The sequence below is a fragment of the Pseudorca crassidens genome, chromosome 11 (assembly GCF_039906515.1).
Source record: "Pseudorca crassidens isolate mPseCra1 chromosome 11, mPseCra1.hap1, whole genome shotgun sequence".
In the NCBI taxonomy this organism is placed as follows: Eukaryota; Metazoa; Chordata; class Mammalia; order Artiodactyla; family Delphinidae; genus Pseudorca; species Pseudorca crassidens.
The window spans coordinates 93,833,578-93,855,877 of NC_090306.1; the positions used below are offsets into that span (position 1 = coordinate 93,833,578).

A 22,300-nucleotide genomic window follows, 5' to 3' on the forward strand; every position below is an offset into this window, starting at 1 on the left:
CAATGAACTAGCAATAGTGCACCGTGCAGCCAGGTGTCTTTCCTTGCGTGTTTTAGGGTTAGACTGAGGGAACTTGTGCGACGGCTCCCCTCCTCTCCTTCCTCCACGTCAAAGCTTTCTTTGATCCAAAGAGCTGCACAGAGTTACTCCTCTGAACTCCTCTGACACTGACCACGGACCACTTTCCACCAGAGTGACCACTTGGCCACTCACTGGCCTGTCTGCCCTCTTCTCCCCTCCCCGACACACTCCCCACCCTAGAGTGTGTGTCCCTCAGGGCAGGGTCTGTGGCTCATTCATCTGCATCTCTATGTGCCATCTAGTGAGTGGCACATAGTAGATGCTCAAGAAACATCTGTGGGGATGAACACACGTGGGAATGCCCAGGCTGTGGCTCACCATGGGGGTGATGGTCTGGAAGGAGAGCGAGTGTCCAGGTCCACACCACAAGAGCCCAGGGTGAGGCTCACCCCAGAGAGAGAGAGAGAATACAAGGAACTCTAATGAGGTGCCGAAAAGAACAGGTGTGACTCTGGAAACTTCTCTCTCTGAGATGTGGTTCTTCATCTGCACGGTGAGAAGTTTGGACCGGATGGTCTCTGGGGATTATGGCAAAGGGAGTTGAGTGTGGGTTTCAGAGCTGGACTCACCTGGGTCTGACTGCTGCTTCTTCTACGGGTTAGCTGCGTAGCCCTGTAAGCCGCCACTCACCTCTGGGCGCATCTCCTCAGCTGTAAAATTGCATGAGCGACCGCAGTTCATAGGGCTGTTGGGTGGATTAGATGAGGCAGTGCGTGCACAGCGCCTGACTCCAGGCCCTCCCTCCCCTCTGCTGCTTCAGCCCCTGGAGTCCCTGTCCCCCCTCCTCACCGGCCGCCGCAAGTGTCCATCACACCTTCTCCGCCCCAAGCAGAAGGAGACCCACCCTCCCAATGCAACAACTCCTTTGGCCGCCAACAGGGGGCTTGACTCCTGTGGGACTCGGGCCACCTGGCCGTAAAGGAGGCATTTCCCTGTGCACCAACCCAGCTGGGCTACTTTCCCCCTGGCCCAGACGAGAAGTCCCCTTCCCAGCACCTAGACAAGGCCTTATGACTCATTCTGGTCACAGAACATGAACAGAAGTCACTCAGCCACTTCCACTGCTGACTCATTACCATTCCCTCCTCTGCTCTCTCCACTTCCCTGGAAATCCTGAATCCGGGTAGCATCACAGTCTGGAAGGAGCCTGGGTTCCCAAAGGGATGTACAACTACACTGACTGTGACATGAGTAAGCAGTGAAGCTCCCAAGATTTGGGCGTTTACCTGTGACTGCAGTGGTGGCAGTCTCCCCGAGCTAGACCAGCAGCGGTGGCAGCCTCCCCGAGCTAGACCAGCAGCGGTGGCAGCCTCCCCGAGCTAGACCAGCAGCGGTGGCAGCCTCCCCGAGCTAGACCAGCAGCGGTGGCAGCCTCCCCGAGCTAGACCAGCAGCGGTGGCAGCCTCCCCGAGCTAGACCTGCAGCGGTGGCAGCCTCCCCGAACTAGACCAGCAGCGGTGGCAGCCTCCCCGAGCTAGACCAGACCACCTGAGCCTTCCCAGGGCCACGGCTCCTGAAACAGGACAGATGCTCTTTGCTCTGACTCGCCCTCCTCAGGGAGTAAGGATCGGCCTTCCCCTTCCCCCTCCCTCCGAGAGAAGGTCTGGATTCTAATGCCCCATTCACGCTCCCAGTCTCTCCCAGGGTATCCATCACCCTCATTCAGATGGCACCTTGTGGCCAGCCTGGCACCCTGGAGCTCCCCAAAGGCCTGCTTAGATGAGACTGTGCCATGGTCTGGGCCTCAGTTTCCCCACACACCCCATGAGGACCTCAGGAGACCCCTCTCGCTCTGATATTTGCAAGCCCAGGACAGCACATCTTAGAGGGACTGCCCTCGGCCAGCACCAAGCAGACCACACCCTGGCCCAGCCTCCAGCCTACGTGTGACCCATAAATTCTCCCTGCTGAGTAAACACATGTTATGGGGCCTGGGGACACTTCCTGGCCATGCTGTTCCCACCTTCCCTTGTCCTGCTCCGGCCTGGCCAGCTCCCCTGCACACACCTCCCCGGGACCCCCAATCCCCACCCTTCAGTTTCCCTCTGCTTCTTACCCCTTTCCCCCAACACTTGCATCCCCGGCCGTAAAGAGGGTGGAGAGTTTCCTCTCTTATCAGCCGTCTTCTCCTCCTCCCTGGTTACACAGTAATTGCGAACAGAACTCCTGGCAAGGACAGGTTGGTGCCTATCAGCTCCCCGGGGACAGTTTCCTGGACAAAGAGAAGGTGCCCCTTCAGTGCAGTCTCAGGAGGCAAGTAAGAGGCATGCAAATAGGAGGGGGGGGAAGAAAGGACCCCAAAAGGAAGGGAGAGGCACCCCGGGCCCGGAGCCGATGGACAGGCTTGTGCAGTGAAGTCAGGGAGAGAACGGAAGAAAGCGATGGTCGGACCAGAGACGCCAGGGGAGACTCAGACACCAGTACTCAGCGCAACCCCGTCACAGAGAGCCAGCCTGGCAGTGGTGACCCAGTGACCCCCTTCCAAAGCCTCCATCTGCAGGGCAGCCAAAGCACGGCTATTCTGGAAGGTCTACTCTGGAGTCTGGGAGCAGCGGAAGCAAGAGAAACCCAGGAGGGTTTCTGGGAGCGCCCCTCCAGCTGCACTGTGGCCCAGGACTGAGTTGGGCACCTGGGCCAGTGGCACCCCAGCCTTCCAGAGGCCTGGCTGGAGCCAGCGGAAAGGGCGAAGGTGGACACCCCACCTCCAGATCTCCCTGGGGCGAAGGTGGACACCCCAGCCTTCCAGAGGCCTGGCTGGAGCCAGCGGAAAGGGCGAAGGTGGCCACCCCACCTCCAGATCTCCCTGGGGCAGGCTCCCTCCTCCCTCCAGCTCTTTGCCGTGTTCCCCACTGTCCGTGACCTCGGGGTCCCCGGCCTACGCTGGGGATTGTGCAGGTGACCACCCTGGAGAAGACTCGCTGCAGTAGGACTGAACCCAGTTTGGCAATGGTGACTCCCTCGACGTGGAGCTGGCGAGGGCTCTGAGCCCCTGGGCACGGGGTTCAGCCCCTTCCAGTGTTCCCGACGTGACCTGCCTCCTTGATCCCAGGGTGTTCTGAGGTGACCCATGGAAGTCCCCGTGGAGACATAACCCTGCTTGGACAATCCCACACGAGGATCCACCTCTGCTCACTCTCTTGATTCCAGGAGCTTCGGGAAAGGAAGAACGCCACCCTCCACTGGCATAGGCCCCTCTGCCCCCCTTGCAGCTGCCCGCGGAGGGTGCCAAGGCCGGCCCGGCTCTCCATGGGGGGATGGAGAAGAAGAGCTCGGGGTGCTGTGAGGCCCCAAAGAAGCGGGGCCTGTCCTTCTCCATCGAGGAGATCTTAAAGAGGCCGGCTGAGAGGAGTGATGCAGTCAGGCCAGAAGGGGCAGGTGGACAGGGCACCGGGCAAGCAGCAGCTGCAGACTCTGGGCCGGAGAGACCCCCGCATAACCAGCCCCAGGGTAAGTGTCTTCTGGCCATTTCTTATCTGTTCCTGGGTCTCCAAGACCCAGCTGCACTCAGGCAGAGAGGAAGCTGCTCCCAACAGGAGAGAAGCCTTCAAAATTCAGAGAGATGTTAGGCACTGGGCTGTCAGCCGTAAATACTCTTCTCCCGGGGCTTCCCTGGTGGCGCAGTGGTTGAGAGTCCGCCTGCCGATGCAGGGGACGCGGGTTCGTGCCCCGGTCCGGGAAGATCCCACATGCCGCGGAGCGGCTGGGCCCGTGAGCCATGGCCGCTGAGCCTGTGCGTCCGGAGCCTGTGCTCCACAACGGGAGAGGCCACAACAGTGAGAGGCCCGCGTACCACAAAAAAAAAAAAAAAAAAAAAACTCTTCTCCCCAGCCCGGCACTGCGGCTGTTCCAACGTGGACCAAGCCTCGGTTCACTGCAGGATGCAGGGACCTGGGGCTCGTTCCTGTAACCAGGCCACAGCTAAGAGTTATCGTTCATTTATCCAGCATTTACAGTGTGGTCGGCACTGCCCCAGAGGCTGTGCACGTCTCTTCTTTAACTTCAGTAGAAAAGCATAATTATCATAACTTGACAGATGTGAAACTCACCTGTAAAGGGAAGAGGTGGGTGATGCCCCCAAGTCACAAAGCAGAGGACCCGAGACCCAGCCGCCCCCAAACACCTGCCCGGTCTGTCGTGTTCTTTCCCTACGTAAGCAGAGTTCAGCCTGCACGGCCTCTAGTGGGTGAAGCCGTGGCCCGGATCTGCCCACCCTGATCACACCCCAGGCCAGTGCCCACCCCAGGGCTTGCCCCCAAATAACAATGACCAGATCCCAGGCCCCTGCTTGAGAGCCAGCTGGAGGAGGGCTGGAGGAGGGCACACACACGCTAAGAGTCAGGAGTCAGCAGTCAGTGTCACCTCTCCCCCGGCCTGCTGAGCCACCTTGGCGAAGTGCCTTTCCACCCTGGCCTCAGCTTCACCCTTGGTGAGACGGCTGAGTGACGGAGGAAATGGAGCTGGTGATGTCTTGAGGGCCCACTGGAGTCTGATAGGAGATGAGCCTGGAGCATCTCACAAAAGGGTCCCAGTCCTCTTTCCTTTCCACCCCTTTAATCTAAGGAAAGGAAGCTCGGGGGGGCCCGTGATGTCTTCTCCTACCAAGCATGGAGCTCCAATCCCTCCAACCAATTCAAGTCTCCCAAGATGGAGATTGTGCTCAGAGGCGGGCCAAGAGAAAGACCCTGGCGGGCAACACGTCCCCGGGGAGCTGGCAGCTTTCCCAGTAGCTCAGCCTATCAATAGGAAAGGGCCCCAGCTTAATGTTGAGAAGTTCATTAGTATCTTCCAGTGAATTGAATGAGCCATGAGCATTCACAGAAACCGTTCTTCTAAGGGTCTAACCAGAGTCTCTCCTGCTGCAGCTACATAACATCCATGTCTGTCCTCTCTGCTGTGGAGAAAAAGAGAGATCTTATTTCCCCTCCCAGAGCAGCTTGCCTTCTCCTAGCCTGACATTGGCTGATGGCAAAAAGGAGGCCAGTCATTCTAAACCCCCCCCGAAGCTGCTGGCATGTTTCACGCCAGCTATCCCGCTGGACCCAGAGGAGACCCCCCAGTGAGCGCTTACGAAAATAGCAGTTGTAAGATTGGACGGTACTCCACGGCTCTCATGGCAATCTCACGGCCGTTGTTCTATCCATATCCAGTTGTGAGCCCTGCCTTAGAGCTGATGAAACCAGGAAGACAAATCACCTGCAAAAACCGCAGAGTGGGTAGCATTAGAACTGAACCCTGGTGGTCTGAGACCATCCACTCTAGAGTATTCCTGAATGTGGCCTAAATCCATCCATCTCCCCACTGGGCTGGAATTCAGCACGTCCAAGATTCCTAAGGGTCGCCGTGGTGGTTTTCAAGATGACTTCGAGGGGCAGGCAGACAAAGATTTTTTTTTTAACATCTTTATTGGAGCATAATTGCTTTACAGTGGTGTGTTAGTTTCTGCTGTATAACAAAGTGAATCAGCTACGTGTATACATACATCCCCATATCCCCTACCTCTTGCGTCTCCCTCCCGCCCTCCCTATCCCACCCCTCTAGGTGGTCACAAAGCACCGAGCTGATCTCCCTGTGCTATGCGGCTGCTTCCCACTAGCTATCTATTTTACATTTGGTAGTGGATATATGTCCATGCCACTCTCACTTCGTCCCAGCTTACCCTTCCCCCTCCCCGTGTCCTCAAGTCCATTCTCTACATCTGCATCTTTATTCCCGTCTACAAAGATTATTTATGTCAATCATTCTGTAATGATTTCTACACTAACCTTCTATTTATGACACATGATACCATTTACCCACTTATGGTCATGATGTGAGGTTTTCTTTTAAAATAAATGTATTTATTTAGGTAAAACAAAAAAACAGTCTGTTTAAATGTGAAGTAAGTAATAATGCAGGTGAGATGCCAGCATGTCAGAAACTATAAAGGTAACTTGCACAAACTGCAAAGAGTTGGAGTCTGTGAGATGCTAGGCTGGGCGGGGAGGGCAGGAAGCTGGGATTCCAGAAACCTGGCCTCTAAGACCTGGTCTGGCACCGATGCACTGGAGGACCTCAGGCAAGCCGCTGCCCTGGCTGGGCCTTCGTTTCCTCATCTGGAACACGAAAGAGCAGAGCTAGAAAATTCCTACGGGCCCTCCCCGCTCCGACATGCCACGACCGATTCCACGAGAAGCTGCTTGCGCAAAAGCCTCGGTGGTGTCACTCGTGGGCATTTTCCATGGCAGAAGCTTCTTCCCTGCAGAGGGGTGTCCGTGCCAGGCGGGGCAGGACCTACTCACCACCTCCACCTCTCACTGCCCCCCAGGAAGCCCCAGCTCCGCCAGTGCTGGTGGCCCAGCTGATGCCTCTCCACCTCTGTCCTGTTCCCCACCAAACACACACACACACACACACACGCACACACACACACACACACACACACACACACACAGCATGCAGGAGCCCTCAGGGAATGGGCAACAGGACAGAAGAGGTGCATCCAGGGCCCTCCCCTGTCCCAATAATAACAACAGAGGAATAAACTCCTCTTTGTCTCCACTTAAAGGGCTTCACAGAGGGGCTCCTGGAGGTTGACTGCAAAGCGTTACCTCAGGATCCCAATCCCCTAGGGAGCTTGTGAAGAGGCAGAATTCCAGGCCTGGCACCTAAGACTCTGCCTCCAGTCTAGGGTGGAGGCCAGGAATCTATCTTAGCAAAGCTCTCCCAAGTGAGTCTGACGCAGGTGGTCCAAGGACCGTCTTTTTGAGGAGGCTGGAGTCCAGAGAGGCAAACTGGCTTGTTCGGTGCTACAGAGCAATACGGGCCAGATCCGGGGCCAGGTCGGCGATCCAGACCAAGGCCAGTGCTGGGCCTCCCTCATTTCTCATGGCAGAGACCCAGGTCCCTCCCCACAGCTTCCCACTCTCACAGGGACCCTCATAATCTAAGGCTTGGACCTTCCCCAGCCTCCGTGGAAAAATCCAAGAGGGTCTCCCAATTTGAAGGGATGCTAAGCCCAGCTGCCCGCTCACTCCTCCTGAGAGAGGAAAGCCCCCCAGAGCTCGGGGGTCCTCAAAGTCCAGGGAGACCCAGTCAGGAGGAAGTGACTTTGTACTGGAGGATCAGACCCTGGAAAGAAAGAGATCATCTCTGCACCTGTCCCACTGATGACCCTCTGCAGGGAAATTACGAGTCCCGGCGGGGAAAGGGGAGAGGAAGATGGGCAAAGAAGGGGCCACTTCAGTGGGTAAACCAGTGTGGATCTTCTGGCCTGGGAAGGACACAGATATCTTCCCTTGTCCATTCATGGGCCATTCAGTCCCTCAGTGAATCATTGCTGAGTGCTTACTCTGGGCCAGGCGGCAGGCTGGGGAGGCAAAGGTGAATAAAACCAGAAGTAGTGGCCACCCACCTGGAGCAGAAGTGGGGTCAGCAATGAGAGTCCTGGTAACACCATCTTAGGGCGGTGCTAACTTCCGCCCCTCTTATCTGGTGGAGGTGGCCGGGGGCACCGTGGAATTCTTGAGCCTGGAAGAATATCTTCTTGCCGTAGTCAGCAGCGTTTCTACAAAGGGCCTCACATTAAGTTTTGATAGCTAGATGGTCTCTGTGGCAATTACTCAACTCTATCATCACAGCTGAAAAGGAGACAAGGTATAAATGAACGGGTATGTCTACCTTCCAATAAAACTTTATTTACAATAACAGGCAGAGGGCCAGATCCGGCCTCAGGCTGTACTTCATCAGCCCCTAACCCACTGGTGTGACATTCAAAGTCCTTCACAGACTGGCCCTGCCGATCCCCAGGTTCATCCCCCACCACGGCCTCCTGTCCCTCACTTTCCAGGCACATGGAGCATCTCTCCCACTTCAGTCTTTCTTGCCCTTTCAATGCCTCCAGACTTTGCCCCTTAGAAGCCTCTGCGGCCCTCCCCCTTCTTCCTCCTCTTCCTCTTCTTTCCCTCATCCTCTCCCTCTGTCTGAGCTTCCTGTGGCCATTGTACCAAATTACCACGAACTGAATGGCTTAAAACAACAGAAATGTATTATCTTAGAAGTTCAGAACCAGAATTCCAAAACCAAGGTGTTGGTAGGGTTGATTCCTTGCAGAGGCCCTGAGGGAAAACCTGCTCAAATGGCTCTCTCCCAGCTTCCGGTGGTTGCTGACCATCTACAGCCGTCTTCGGCTTGTAGACGCGTCTACAGGCCTCTGGGTCTGTGTGGAACCCTCCTCTCCTTTCTCTCATAAAGACACCTGCCATCGGATTTAAGGCCCACCCTAAATCCAGGAGAATCGCATCTCAAGATCCTTAGCAGGGCTTTCCCTGGTGGCGCAGCGGTTGAGAGTCCGCCTGCCGACGCAGGGGACACGGGTTCATGACCCGGTCCGGGAAGATCCTACATGCCGCGGAGCGGCTGGGCCCGTGAGCCATGGCCGCTGAGCCTGCGCGTCCGGAGCCTGTGCTCCGCAACGGGAGAGGCCACAGCAGTGAGAGGCCCGCGTACCGCAAAACAAAACAAAACAAAACAAAACTTTAGCCTAATCATATCTGCAAAGACCCTATTTCCACATAAGGTCACATTCACAGGGACCAGGGATTAGAACTTAGACATTTCTTCTTGAGGGGAACACGGTTCAACCCACTCCCCCTTTCCTCACTTCTTCGTCCCCCTCATTTTCCTCTTTCCCCCCTCTCTTCCCTGTCCCCTTCCTCTTTCTTTTCTCTTCTCCCCCTCCCCTCCCTCCTTCCCCTGCCCTCCCTCCTCAGCCCCCAGCTGCCTAGAACTAAAGGCAGTGGCTCTGCTCTGCTCTGGGCCCTGGGAGGGGGAGCCCTGGCTCAGGGCTGGGGCCAAGCCTTCTTCTCGCTGTTCCTCTTCTTGTCCTCACACTCTTCCACACTGGGTTGATGGTTTCTTATTCCTTATGACCCCTCATAGGTCACTTTCGGTCTCCATATATAGAACTCTCAAAGTTCCTTTTTTCCTTTCTTTTAATCAATGCTTGTTGCCACAGAGGTTTACTCCTCCAAATACTCCTTGTACTGTAGCAGTTGTTAAGCATTTTTTGGCCAGAAATGGCTCTTCTCCCTGTTTACAGGGCCTGGGGCCTTGGATACCTCTAATCTGGGTACTCTGCACACCTGCACTTGGGCTGGCCTTCTGCATGTATTTTCACAGAGATAAGAGCTAGCTAACTTCCTCCTCAGTTCTCGGCAGGAAGGGTAACTGAATATGCATTCCCGCACTGAATAGAAACAAGTTCTGTGACACTTCCTGTGTCACATCAGAAAACATCCTCTAGCTTCACAGCTTGTGTCGTCTGTCTGTTCCCCTGCATTGTCACAAGTATAGAATGGAAAGGAATAAGGGCAGGAGGGAAGCAAGCACACACACACACACCCACACACCACCCCTTCTCATAACTGTTGAAATATGATGCCACCTTGAAAGCACGTGTAATCAGCCCATGTTGCAGTACCCTGTGCCCAAACCCAAGCACACTGTCTCGGGAGCTGCACTGTAACAACACAGAGAAACACACAACCCTGACACAGTGCTTTGAGAACGCAGAGGAGACAGCAACAAACCCTGCTTGAAGGAAGACTTCAGAAGGAGGTGGCATCTGAGACAGCAGCCAGGCAGAGGAGGGGAGAGAGCACGCCAGGCAGAGGGAAGCAGGTGAAGCAGCCCAGAGGAATAAAAAGGAATATTTCTTTTGAGAAACAAAGAAACTCAGGGTGGCTGGAGTTGAGAAATCATGGACCAATGTCAGCGGAGATGAGAGGCATGAGGTAGGCTGAGGTCACGTGTGCCAAGCTAAGCACCTTGGCCTTTATCTATGTCCATCAGCATCTTTAAAACCTACGTTTGGGGAATTTCAGGCTTCGGCTGAGTTGCACAGTCAGAGAGACCTTGGATGAATGGGGGACGGAGCAGGCTACACTCTGGTGCCCTCACAAGGTGTCAAGAGAGGAGCCCTCGTGCTATTTGTTTTGTAGCTTTCCCGCACAAAATCCTTTAAACAAAGGTAAAACCTCTATTTTAAAAAGAAAAAACACATATGAAAAGTGTGGTAGAGTATGAGGGGACATATATGCTGAGAGCCATATATAAAAAATATTATGAAAGGGAGACCATACATGTGGAAAATAACCATCTTCACGCTGCTGAGGGGCGGATGGGCACTGACCCAGTCACCCCTGGGAACAGGGCGCAAATCCATGGCTGGTGAGCTTTCCAATGGTCTCTCAGCTGTTTCTTTTAGCAATTTCTTTATCCTCATCTCTTTCCACTCTAGCTGTATTCGCTGGGTTGTTGTTTATTTATACAAGTAATCCACATTTATTATAGAAAAATTAAAAATACAGATAAACAGAAAGAAGATAAAAGAAAATGTAGCTATAACTCTACCATCTCCTATGCAGTAGTAAGTACCATTAACACTTTGATACATGGATACATGAAGATTGAGAGAGATTTTTTTGTACAAATATGGAGGCTGGTTTCTTGCACACTGAAATTTAGCACTCTTTACTTATCGATTAAACAAAAAACCTGTTGTGTTTCCACATGGAGATTCACAACAGACCTTGGAGAGAAGGAAATCTTTGACTGATCTGGGTTTTGATGGATGAGTAAGAGTTTACTAGGCAAAGGAGGAGGACAGGCTTGCAGATGTAGGGGGTAGTGAGAGCAAGTCCCTGGAGGATAAAAAGGCATGGCCGATCTGGGGAATCTAGAAGCCATCAGGTGGCGCAGAAATAATGGAAGTGATGATTGGGTAGAAAGCAGATGACCCTGGGAAGCGGGGAGCCTGAAGAGCTTGAATGCTGGGCCAAGGAGCGTGCCTTGCACGCTGTGGGCACAGGGAACTGTAGAAGTCCAGGACCACACCCGGAGGGAAGAGGCCAGAGCATCTCTGCCCTGGGAGGCACCTCCCTGCACCCCACCTGTCCTGTTCAGGTGTCCTCACCCTGCAGGAGGGCCCCAAAGGGAGCCTGGATCTCCATCCTGCCGAACCCGCTGCCTTGGGAAGACAAGGACAAGGCCCGTTTCCGGAGTCTCAGCCCAGCAGCAAAGCCCCCGGGGCCTTAGCTGAGCGGCCAATTAGCAGACGGCAGAGAAGGAGCAATCAGGGGAGGGAGCCATGCACGGAAAACCATCCGTTTATAATTAGGTGACCTAATCACCTGTGTAAATTGTGTATTTCTTATGATCAATGTGCTAAACATCTCAGGTTCAATTAAGTTCTGCTGACTCGTTCTCTTTGAAGACCCACTGAAGTGGGATTCACAGCTCCAACAATTAATAACCGGGTGAGGGGCAACTTGAAAGGGGCGGCAGTTCCCTGCCCGCTTCCTGCCCCGTCTCCCCACCCTCTCCCGGGTGCCCTTGGATGGGGCTCCACACTCCCCATCGTCCTCTCTGAGCCGGGGCCCAGAACATCCCAGCCCTTCCCCATGATTAAGAATCATCCCATGCAATGGGCGCTCCAACCATGAACTGGTACTTCCAGCTTCCTGTTTAATGAGGTTCCTTCTGGTTCCAAAATTCTACCTGCAGAGTCCTGTGTTCTGCCTTCTTCTCGGTTCCACATTCCATTTATGCTGTTCTGCCTCCCTCCCCTGCTTCATCTCTCTCATCGCCTACTGTGGTCTGTAACCCAAGCCTCAGGCTTCCTGGTCCCCTCACTCCTTTCCTAGAGCAGCCTCCTCCTGCATTTGATGGGAAAACTGAAGTGTTGACCTTCATACTTCCTGAGCCAGCCCCTCAGATTCTGCTCTCCCCCATCCTCCCTGCCCTGTGGACCATGGGCAGGTCACTGTGCTCTGAGTCACCACCCGGAGCTCCAGGGCACCATCCTCTCCACTGGACACGTTCCTTCTCCCCAGTCACCAGCAGAGAGACGGGCCTGGGCCAGTCTTCCCTTCCTCTCACTTTCCCTGTACTTCCAGTTTTCCCAGCACCATCAAAGTCAGCTCTATGACTGATGGATACTCTCCTTCCTAGACAAACGTGGCAATTAGAGGAAACTGCAACACGAGAAGAGACGTAAAGTGAGACCCAGAGTATGACTTGTTCAAGAACCCAATGAGAAAACCAGTAAGGTAGCACTCACTATCCAATAGAACTTTCTCTGATAATGGAAATGTTCTATATCTGTGCTGTCCAATATGGTAGCCACTGGCCACATGTGGCTATTGACCTATGCCTAGTGTGACTAAGGAACTGTATTTTTTATTTTATTTTAACAGCCACAAGTAGATAGTGGCTACCATATTGAATGAGGCAGACCTAAGGAGTTAAAATTTTAACAAGGTCCAGCCTTAGATCCTAACCTTGTTCCCCTAGCTCCAGGCTCAAGTCTATCTGTCTCCCAAAATGGCTCTTCTGGTGGGGTGTCACTAGTCATATTTCAGGGACCCCCACTCACTGGGGGTGATCTCAACTCCAGGACCCCTCTCCCTACCACTCCTTTTTATAGTTCTCCAATTTAGGGATATTCAGTCCCAGATAACATCCCAAGAAGAGTTGGACGGGGATAATCAGTGTTTGACTATTGACACCCCAAGAACCCATGCTCAGTCTTAGGGGAGGGGCTTTGGCCCTTGAGTCCTGCAGCCCGGTCCACTTGGGGCTCAGCCTCCATCTCGCCAACCATGTGAATTTTAGACACCCCTCTTTCTTCACAAGAGAAGTCACTACAGCTGTTGGGCACATACACATAGATCCCATCACCATCATTATCATCGTCTCTCAAGAATAAACATTTATCCTGAGAATGTATAGTTCAAAGCTAATGAGAACAATATTTTTCTTACTGGCCCATAACTTGCCAAGCAGCCCCTCCCCAATTATTTTGCAGGGTAGGGTTCAGATCTTTTCCTCTTCACCTTATCTCCAAACGATGCCCTTCTGGTCCTACAGGAAATACGGGAAAGCCATATATATCCTAATAGCTGCTCCCTTAATTACACAAACGGAAACTTGAAATAATCATTTTATTAAGGCTCATGCTTAGTCATGAGCCCTTGTTTGCCTAACTTTCCTTCTGGGGAAAAAGGAGGAGATGGCTTATTTCTACTACAATCTACATTCTGTTTCTAATCCTCTGTTCTCCACTTTGCCTACTTTCCTGTATTCCGGTTCAGCACCCTACGTTTTCTGTTCAGTATCCTCTATTCCAAAGCTCTGTATTCCCAGAAGGATCCCAGATCCATGCTGTCCTTGACCTCAGTTTGCCCGTCCAACCTGGAATCTTCCATTCTGTGAAATTTTTTTGCAATTTTCTATAGTACTGCCCTGTATCACTAATATCATCTAACATGCTGACCTCGTGAATAAATGAATGAATGAATGAATGAATACTTTCAGCATGGCTTGTCATTTCTCTCTACATCAGTTCTGGCTGGGTTTGGCTCTATCCCTTAAATACATCACCAGCTCTAAACATAGAATAAATATCTCTTTTTTTAAATTTAAAAAGTAGGGTGGACTTGAGGAGGGAAAAGGGGATAGAGAAGGAGAGAAATCAGATCACATCAGCTGGTTCACAATCCAATAGCTTACTCTAGGGGGTAATCATGTTTGAAACCTCGCTGTCCGGAACTCCCAAGAAGCTTCCAAGAGTCAGAAAAATGAGTAAAAGTACTTTGAGGGGAAAAAAAATGGACTAACAAAAATGAGGGGTAGTCAGGAGGGGTGAGACCAAAGGCAGACTATGAAATGCACTTGTTGATTCTCAGAGATGCAGGAGCAATTCAGCCGGGAGAGTTATCCTCAGCAGAAATCTCTCCTCTCTGGCCCTCTCCTTTCACCCACCAGGCAAGCCCAAGGCCAGGCCTTTTAAGCCATTCAGCCTCCAACTGAAGAGAAAAAGAATTACAGCGTGTCAGGGCCTTAGCGATTTGATCATTCAAACCCTCTCTCCTCGCCCATTTCTACAGATGGGGAGACTGAGGCCCAGAGAGTAAACAAAACATGGCCCAAGCTGTAGACTGGAGCCAGGAACAGAGCTCAGGGCTTCTGACATCCAGCTTAGTGGGTTTTCTACTGTCCAATGATAGCAGGACGGATAATAAGCACACACACACACATAAAAGTTAATTGATCTCTTCAGCTGTTAAACCACCACAAGTGAAATCCATTTTTCACCGTGTCTACTCCAGCTCATAGTTTGTGGTCGTTTTACCTCTTTTGGGGGGAAAAAGAAAGCGGACTGAGTGGAAGTAAGGAGACCTCAACAAGAGTTTAGATCCCCACCCCTCCTTTCCAGCTAATTCTGCTCTCTCCCGACCTGTGACATCTGACAGTGCACAAGAGTCCACACAAATCATTCCGCGTCGTTTCTTGTGACAGTGTCTTGTCTGCCGAATGGGTTGAGAACAGAGCCTAAACTTCACCTTTATTCATTTAGAGCAAATAATTATGAAGCTCCCGATAGGTGCCAGTTACTCAGCAAGTCCAATGTATAGTCCCTGCCCTCCAGGAGCTCACAGTGGAGAGACACAGACACAGACACAGAGAACAGCAGGCTTCTTTCCCCAGAGGGTTTGAGTCTTGCCAATGTGCGTGAGGGATGCTAGGACAGGACGTACCTAGATTCACCATCATTTCTGAGAGCAGACTTTTCTTACAGGAGTGAGAAAGAAATCAGGAGCCATGGTGGTCAACTAGAATGGTAGGAATTGGCCCCAAAAGTGAAGGTGATCTGTGTGTGGGGGGGTGGGGGGGTACCTTTCCTACTATTCCTAAAATTGCATCATGTGGTCTTTGTTGCAAGTCAGACTAGAATTGTAACCCTGGCCTCAGAAGTCCATGGTCAGAGAGACAAACCTGCCCCACCTGGTTTGGTGCTTCCTCCAATGTTCACCGTCCCTTGGTTTCATCAGGAGGTACAGCAAGGCTGGTTGAATCTCCATCCTCCCTACTCTCCTAGCTTCTCTCACCCTTCTCCAGAGCAGCTTTCCAAATCCCTTCTTCATTCCTCCAGCCTCTAATCCCTCCCACCTCCTTCACTCTCTGCTGATGACCTGAGCTCCCGTTGTCCTGTCCTGAACAACTCAATGCCAGGTATAATGAGCACCTCTGACCAGCCCCGCAGCCCTGCTCCATCAAGCATCCGCCAAAGCCCTCACTCTTCTTCCTCAGTTTCTCCTCCTGAGAGGCTTTAGATATATGCTCCAGGCCGCACTCCAGACTTTTCCCCAACCTCCCTCTAGCCTTTTTCGCACCTTCTCGACATAAAAGTTCTTGTTTTCCTCACCACCTTGACTTCACCCCAACCACTCACACCGCATCCAATTTAATACAACATATACTTGTTGAAGTTCCTACCCAGTATCAGAGACACTGTATTTAGTGTGTTTGTGGATAACACAAAATTGTTCTTTTTCGCTTGGCTTTGACCATCCTAATTCAACCCAAGTAGTCTTCCTGTGGACCTCAATGATGTCCTGAATGCCAAATTCGGGACCACATGCCTCACAAATCCATGTTGGAACAAGGCAAGCTAAATATACATACACACAGGCCAAGGTCAGGGTTTAGCACTGTACCTGGTACTTAACAGGTGTTGAATAAACACACTGATTGCTTCTTATTTTTCTTCCCCTTCATCTTCTCTAATTTAAAGTCTGTGATCACTCCCTTCTTTCCAAACCTCTCTTCCCCCACGTTTTCTGTGGAATTTTATGGATCTGAGCTCCCTCTGTCTTAGGTAGGGTTCCCCCAAAAATAGACTGAGAGAGAGATTGGCTAGAGAGATTACGTGATGTTATACTGTTAATTTGTTTTAAATCCCTGGGACCACATGATCATGGTCTCTCCAGCTGTCAACTGCAATATTTCCTCCACATCCCAGCAAACCTTTCTGAAGATGTACACAGTTGTTGTCTCCTCCAATTCCCCTCCCCTTCTCTCCTCTGCCCACTGCCCCTGAGCCCTTGCTGCCGCTATTCTGTGGGAACTGCTAACGTTAAGGTCCTCACGCAGCCAGGTTCAAGGACCCCCTCTCTGTCCTCATTGCAATTAATCCAGTCACAGCATGGACACAGCTGAGCCTTCTTTCTTAAAAGAGTTTCTTCGCTAGGTGTCCATGTCACTGCACTTGTCGCCTACCACAGAGACCTGTCCTTCTTGGCCTCCCTCATTGATTTCTCCTGGGTCCCCCGTTGGTTCCTGAGCCTCTAAATAGTGGACGGACCCAGGCTCACTCCTAGACCCTCCACTTTTCTCCTCCTGCCTAAGTGATCTCACCCACTCTCATGAGATCAAAGGCCAAATATACGCTGATGAGTCCCCAGTGTGAACCTCAGTCCCGAGATCCCCTTTGAGCTCCAAACACATAAGCATCTGCCTATTTGATCATTTGTTTGAATAGCCAACAGGCATCTCAAATTTAACACGTCCAAACTGAATACCTGATTTCCCGTCTCTCTCTCACAAGCACCCACACACACACACGGGCACGCAGGCCTAGCTTCATGGGCCTGTGTGTGACCAGTGCAGTTGCACAGGGCCCTGCGCTCAGAAGGAGGCCTGGCACTTGCGGGTTAAAGCTCATGGTCACCCTCTTGAAATTCTTCACCATTTTATGTTTGAATCTGTGTTTCGCAAGCGCGATCCAGTGGGACCACGAAGCACGCACCAGGGGCCTGGAGCCTCAGCTCAGGCTCAGCGCCCCTCTCACCGCCTCCCTGCTTCCCTGGGATGGGCTCTCAGCCACCTGTTTCCCCGCCCCTACCCAGTGACTGCTGCCTCCTCTGTCGTCTGTGTTGGGGGTATTGGGGAGGGAAGGGCACGGATGTGAGGAGGGTCAAGGTCAGGCACAGGCACCCCGGCACCAAGTTGAAGGGTGGGCCCTGTGAGGGTCCACACTCATGCTATTAGTATCCCTGTGCCCAAGGGAGCAGGGCCTTAAGTAGCAAATAAAAAACCACCCTGACAAGTCAAGAGAGAGAGAGGAAGAAAGGAAAAAGCTTTCTTTCTGAACCCACATTTTCCTTTTGCACTAGGACCCCACCTATGATGCAGCGGCTCTGAGTGGGCACGAGACTAGTTATGTGGTTGGAAACAGGCTGTCAGGGGCTGACTGCTGTGCTTTTTCTGTAAAGGGCTGGATGGTAATTATTTTAGCTTTTGCCGTCTCTGTTTCGACGACTCAACTCTGCCATATAAAGTCGCCTAGGGCTGCCCAAAGCAGTCATAGACAATACATAAACCCATGGGTCAGGCTGTGTTCCAATAAAACTTTATTTCTAAAAACAAACAGTGGCCCAGATGTGGCCCCCAAGCTGTGGTTTACCATTCCTTGTTACAGACAAGGGAAATTTGTCTGAAGGCATCTGAGCAGCAGAAAGGACAATCAAAGAAGTTTCTAGAAGGTCATCTTGGCCACACTGTCCAGGATGGATGGGAGAGTGGGGTCAGCCTAGGAGCAGAGTTTCTAGGAAAGAGAACCTTGTAAAACTCCAAACCTAAGGAGCTAGAGGCCAAGTAGTGGCAACAGGGGTTGAACAGGTAGAACAAGACAGCACAAAAGCTTCACTGAGACCAAGGTCACTAACCCAACTTGGACCCTCTTCCATCCAGAGGAGAGGAAGGGCAAGCGGAGGATCCGAACCACCTTCACCACAGAGCAGCTGCATGAGCTGGAGAAGATCTTCCACTTTACCCACTACCCTGATGCCTACGTCCGCAACCAGCTGGCAGCCAGGATCAACCTCCCAGAAGCTCGGGTACAGGTACAGCCATCCCCGCCCTCGGCCCCCCACCTCAGTGCACTTGGGGCCATGGGTAAGATCCCATGTATCCTGCACCCTCTAGGGCTGTCCCATCAGAAATTTTCCATTGGCTTTATCCCATGAGTACAGTTATACTGGCCAAATATCATCTTCCAGGAAATGAGGCCACCATAGTTATAAGATGGTTTCTCACCTTGGGGGATGGACACGGAGGTAGCATAGATATCTGCTTCCAATCCCTCCTTCTGTACTTGGCTGTAGCTCCAGAACCTCGTCCACCACACAGCCTCATTCACAAAATAGGTCTTGACAATCTAGACCGGGGCTCAACAGACTTTTCCTGTAAGGGACAAGATGCTAATTAAGTTAGGCTTTGGGGGGCCATAACGTCACTGTCACAACTATTCAACTCTACCTTTGTAGCACAAAAGCAGCCGTAGTTTACAGTATGTAACAACTGAGCATGTTCCAATAAAACTGTAGTGGTGAACACCAAAATTTGAATTTTGTATCATTTGCATGTGTTACCAAATATTATTCTCATTTAGATTTTTTTCCCAACCATTTAAAAATGTGTAAACCATTCTTAGCACAAGGGTTGTACAAATACAGGTAGGAGGCCAGAGAAAGCCCAAGGCTCTAGTTTGCCAACCCCTGACCTAGAACACATGGGCATCACTTTGGAGGCAGCACAGAGAGGTGGCAAGGACCCTCCATGGTCAGAGACCTAATCTGTGATCTGGCATTTTTTTCCCCCCAAGTGCCTATGGCTTCCTCTGTGGTTAGAGATACAGTAGCCCCTTGTCACTCACTAGGGGTATGCCTCGCCCTCTGCATATCCCCAGTCCTGCAAGAACCGCTCTAGCAAATCCAACTGTTACATGTTGGCACTCTCTCTAAAACAGTTTTCTAAATCACTCTTCATTTTTTTTTAACAAATATAATGGGGGAACTATACTCAATATCTTTTTTTTTATAATTTCACTTTTAATGAATAAACAAAAAAGCAATCCTTGAAAAACAGAACAATATAATTTTTTTAATTTTATATTGGAGTATATTTGATATACAATGTTGTGTTAGTTTCAGGTGTACAGCAAAGTGGTTTAATTGTACATAAACATATATCTATTCTTTTTTCAGATTCTTTTCCCATATAGGTTATTACAGAGTATCGAGTAGAGTTCCCTGCGCTACACAGTAGGCCCTTGTTGATTATCTACTTTATACATAGTAGTGTGTATATGTTAATCACAACCTCCTAATTTATCCCTCCCCCCATCCACCTTTCAATATCTTATAACCTATAATGGAAGAGAACGTTAAAAAAGAATATATATATTTATATGTATATGTATAACTGAATCACTTTGCTGTACATCTGAAACTAACACAACATTGTAAATCAACTATATTTCAATAAAAATTTAAAAAAATATATGATGGACTCATTCGAATTCAAAATCTGCTCCAGGGTCTATGTCAACATTCCACCCTTCATTTCACTGGAACCTACTGTTCTTCTGGTGAACGACCGCCCCTGTCTGGACTTCTCCCCTTTTTCTTCCTATTTGAAAACAGTCACCAGCTAGGTGGGTAGCATCTGCACCTAGTGTAATGCCCAGAATTCAGCATCTGCCTCGGCAGTATGACCAAGTGCAGATGGCAGCATGTCATGGACAATCAGGGCACTTGTGAACACAGGGAACCACCAATATTCAACCAACTTACAGATGCCACGGGGCCCAACGGGGCTGCAAACCAGTGGCCCACCAGCAGGAAAGAACCTAGATGGGTTTTATATGAACTGCACGGTATCTTAAATCTCAGCGCTTTCACATAAAAATCAAGATTTCTGCCTTAGAAGTTGGATGAGCTTGCAACGCTGGCCTCACATTTCCACATGGTGACTGTTGGCTAAAGCTGAGAAGCTGCCCCCTTTAGCCACTGTTCACCGCAGACTCCACCACTCCCAGTTACATGGCACCCAGCTGCTTCACCCCATCCCATGAGCCCACACTTCTGCAGGTATTGAAGGTTGTGATCCCCGGCCCCCTCTCTCAAGGCAGATCAGATCCAAAGAAATCCTGGATGCCATGGAGCTTCCTACTGTAAAGTGTTGGTCCCTTGGAAGGCGCCGTCATTATGCATTTTGGAGGGAGGAACTAGATGGAGAAAATCCCTTTTGCTTATCTCCATCCTCTCTCGCCTTCATCTCAGATCTGGTTCCAGAATCAGCGAGCCAAATGGCGGAAGCAGAAGACCAGCAGCCTTGGGGCTTCGCCGCAGCCGAGCGAGGCCGACTTGGCCCCGCCCACAAACCCAGACGTGGTCGTGAGTGGCTGAGGCGGACGGCGGGGGGCGGTCGCGGGCGGGAGAGGGGGTGTGGCTGGGGACCTCCGGAGCTCTGTCTACAGTAAAAAGTGCAACAATTCTTATAGAAAGATAGTAGGCCCGGATGCTGGAGAAGTCGCTGCCTCTGTCCCCGTGTCCTCCTCCACTGAGTGCCAATCACACTCCTCTCCCTCCTCCGGGGACCCACGTGTATTACTTATGCAAAACTTCCCAGTTTATGGAGCAGGATCACAGAGTAAAGGGCGGTGCGTGGAGGTCGAGCCCACTGGCTGGGGAGTCAGGTGGCCCCGGTTCGAATCCCAGCTCTGCGCTTAGCAGCAGTGTGGCCTGGAAGAGTCACTGTGCCCCTCAGAGGACAGTCATAGATTTGATGAGGATGAAACGACCGCTCATCACCTAGGAAATGCTCCCTAAGGTTTAGCTGTCCACTGAGTCAACACAGATTTGGAATGTGTACCAGATGCCAAACAGAGGGGCGGCAGCAGTACACGACACTCCTATGGGTAACGGTTTGTACAAAGCCATGAGTGACCCTATGAGGTAAGATTTTTAATTTATCCATTTTTTGCTAATGCAGAAACTCGACTCTGAGAAGCAAAGTGACTTTTCCACAACAAACAGTTGCTGTAAATGACGGGCTGGGGACGATGTTTCCTGGCCCCCCTGGGCACACATTTCTCCCCAAGTTGGTCCCCCTACCCACTCCGAGCTGCCCGAGAGTAACGGGGAAAGGTTGGGAAGCCGAGGGACAGCCCAGGGTAAAGTTCAGGGCTCACTTCTCTCTCCTGGCCTCTCCTTGTGACAGGGCCCCATGCTGCTGCCCCCTGCACGGCCCAGGCTGGCTCCTCCCACAGGTTGCTATTTACCGGCTCAAGGTCAGCTGGCCTCTGCCTGGCTCCCCACCCGGATCGCCCTCCTGCCATGCCACCCGTGGGAGACACAGCCTCTCCCGGGCCCTCTCATCATCCAGCAGACCTGCATCCCTGCACTTTGCTTTTTTTGCACCTCCGCACCCCAAATGGGGCAACATCTGTGCCACTTCCACACAGGGACCAGACATCCTCTCCTTAGTGGAGCTGCTCTCTTCTCCAGGTGAAGGCAGGTGGCGGGAAGGTGCTCAGGTCTCTGGGGGAATCAATCTCACGATCCAAAGACAACCCACAGCCCAGGAAGCCACCCTGAGGTTGTCCCTTGGAAGGTTGCATCGGACTTAGCAGCAAGGTGACCAATAAAGGAAGCTCTCATCTCTCCTGGCCAATGTCACCCTCCTGCTTCAGGCGACAGACACTGTGGGAGGTCTCAGGATGATCTCTGGAAGGAAGAGGTCGTCCTCTTGCACCTGTACTTCCTCTAATTTGCTGTGTGACCTCCAGCCAGTCACTCACCCCCTCTGGGCCTCATTTGTAAAACAGGCAGTTGGACAAGGTGACTTCTGAGGGTCCTTCTGGCCCTTACTTTGGTGAGATGAACTATGGTGAGAACAGAGGCACAGAGGAGACTAAGGAGAGGTTTGTTCATTCATTCATAAGGGCTCACCTACTGAGCACTTCATAAATGGAACTGGATATTGACATGAACAGCTGAGGCTCTGTGCCCTGAAGCTCAGTCCAGGTTGGTGGAAGGAATGGTACTGACCTCCCCCTGCAAGCAGAACATTCGCTCAATGACCTTGCAAGAGGCCCATGTCTAACACATTCTGTTTGGCTTTGATATGAATGTCCTAAAGAGGGAAGGAAATATAGAAACATTTCTTTAAAAATTTAAACAGAATTTAGTGTCTTTGGTTATTCTGCTGGCTTGGGGAGAGATGTTGTCATTTCTAGTTTGAATGAAGGGTTAGAGAGTAAGCTCTTTTCAGAGTTTAACTCCCCAGGATTTGTGCAAGGGGCCTAGTTAGAAGGCCAGCCTCACTCTGTGCTGAAAAGCCTAAGAAAGAGGGAGAGAGAAACTAGGGTGGTTAACTTTTATGGGCTGGGTAATTTCATAGGCTAATGAGTGGAAGGATTATTCCAACTACTTTGGAGAAGGGGTGGGGATTTCCAGGAATTGGGCCACTGCCCACTTTTTGGCCTTCTATGTAATGGCACTGGTGGGAGTCTCGTTTAGCGTATGCTAATGTATTACAATGAGCGTATAATGAG

At 51.4% G+C, this 22,300-nt stretch overlaps 1 protein-coding gene and 1 long non-coding RNA gene across 2 annotated transcripts; one reads left to right on the top strand and one right to left on the bottom strand.

The window, feature by feature from the left end:
* Positions 1-878: 878 nt before the first annotated feature.
* LOC137202401 (uncharacterized) lies at positions 879-2,775 on the bottom strand. The gene is made up of 3 exons (XR_010932589.1): positions 1,562-2,775; positions 1,438-1,499; positions 879-1,313 (listed from the first exon to the last, which is right to left on the bottom strand). It is a non-coding gene; the product is annotated as an uncharacterized lncRNA (long non-coding RNA).
* A 373-nt stretch (positions 2,776-3,148) lies between these two features.
* ISX (intestine specific homeobox) lies at positions 3,149-21,513 on the top strand. Its single transcript, XM_067698715.1, is given in 7 exon segments — positions 3,149-3,160; positions 3,291-3,528; positions 17,653-17,804; positions 20,025-20,138; positions 20,965-21,153; positions 21,155-21,251; positions 21,437-21,513. Coding segments are annotated over 7 exon segments (879 nt in total).
* Positions 21,514-22,300: the final 787 nt, after the last annotated feature.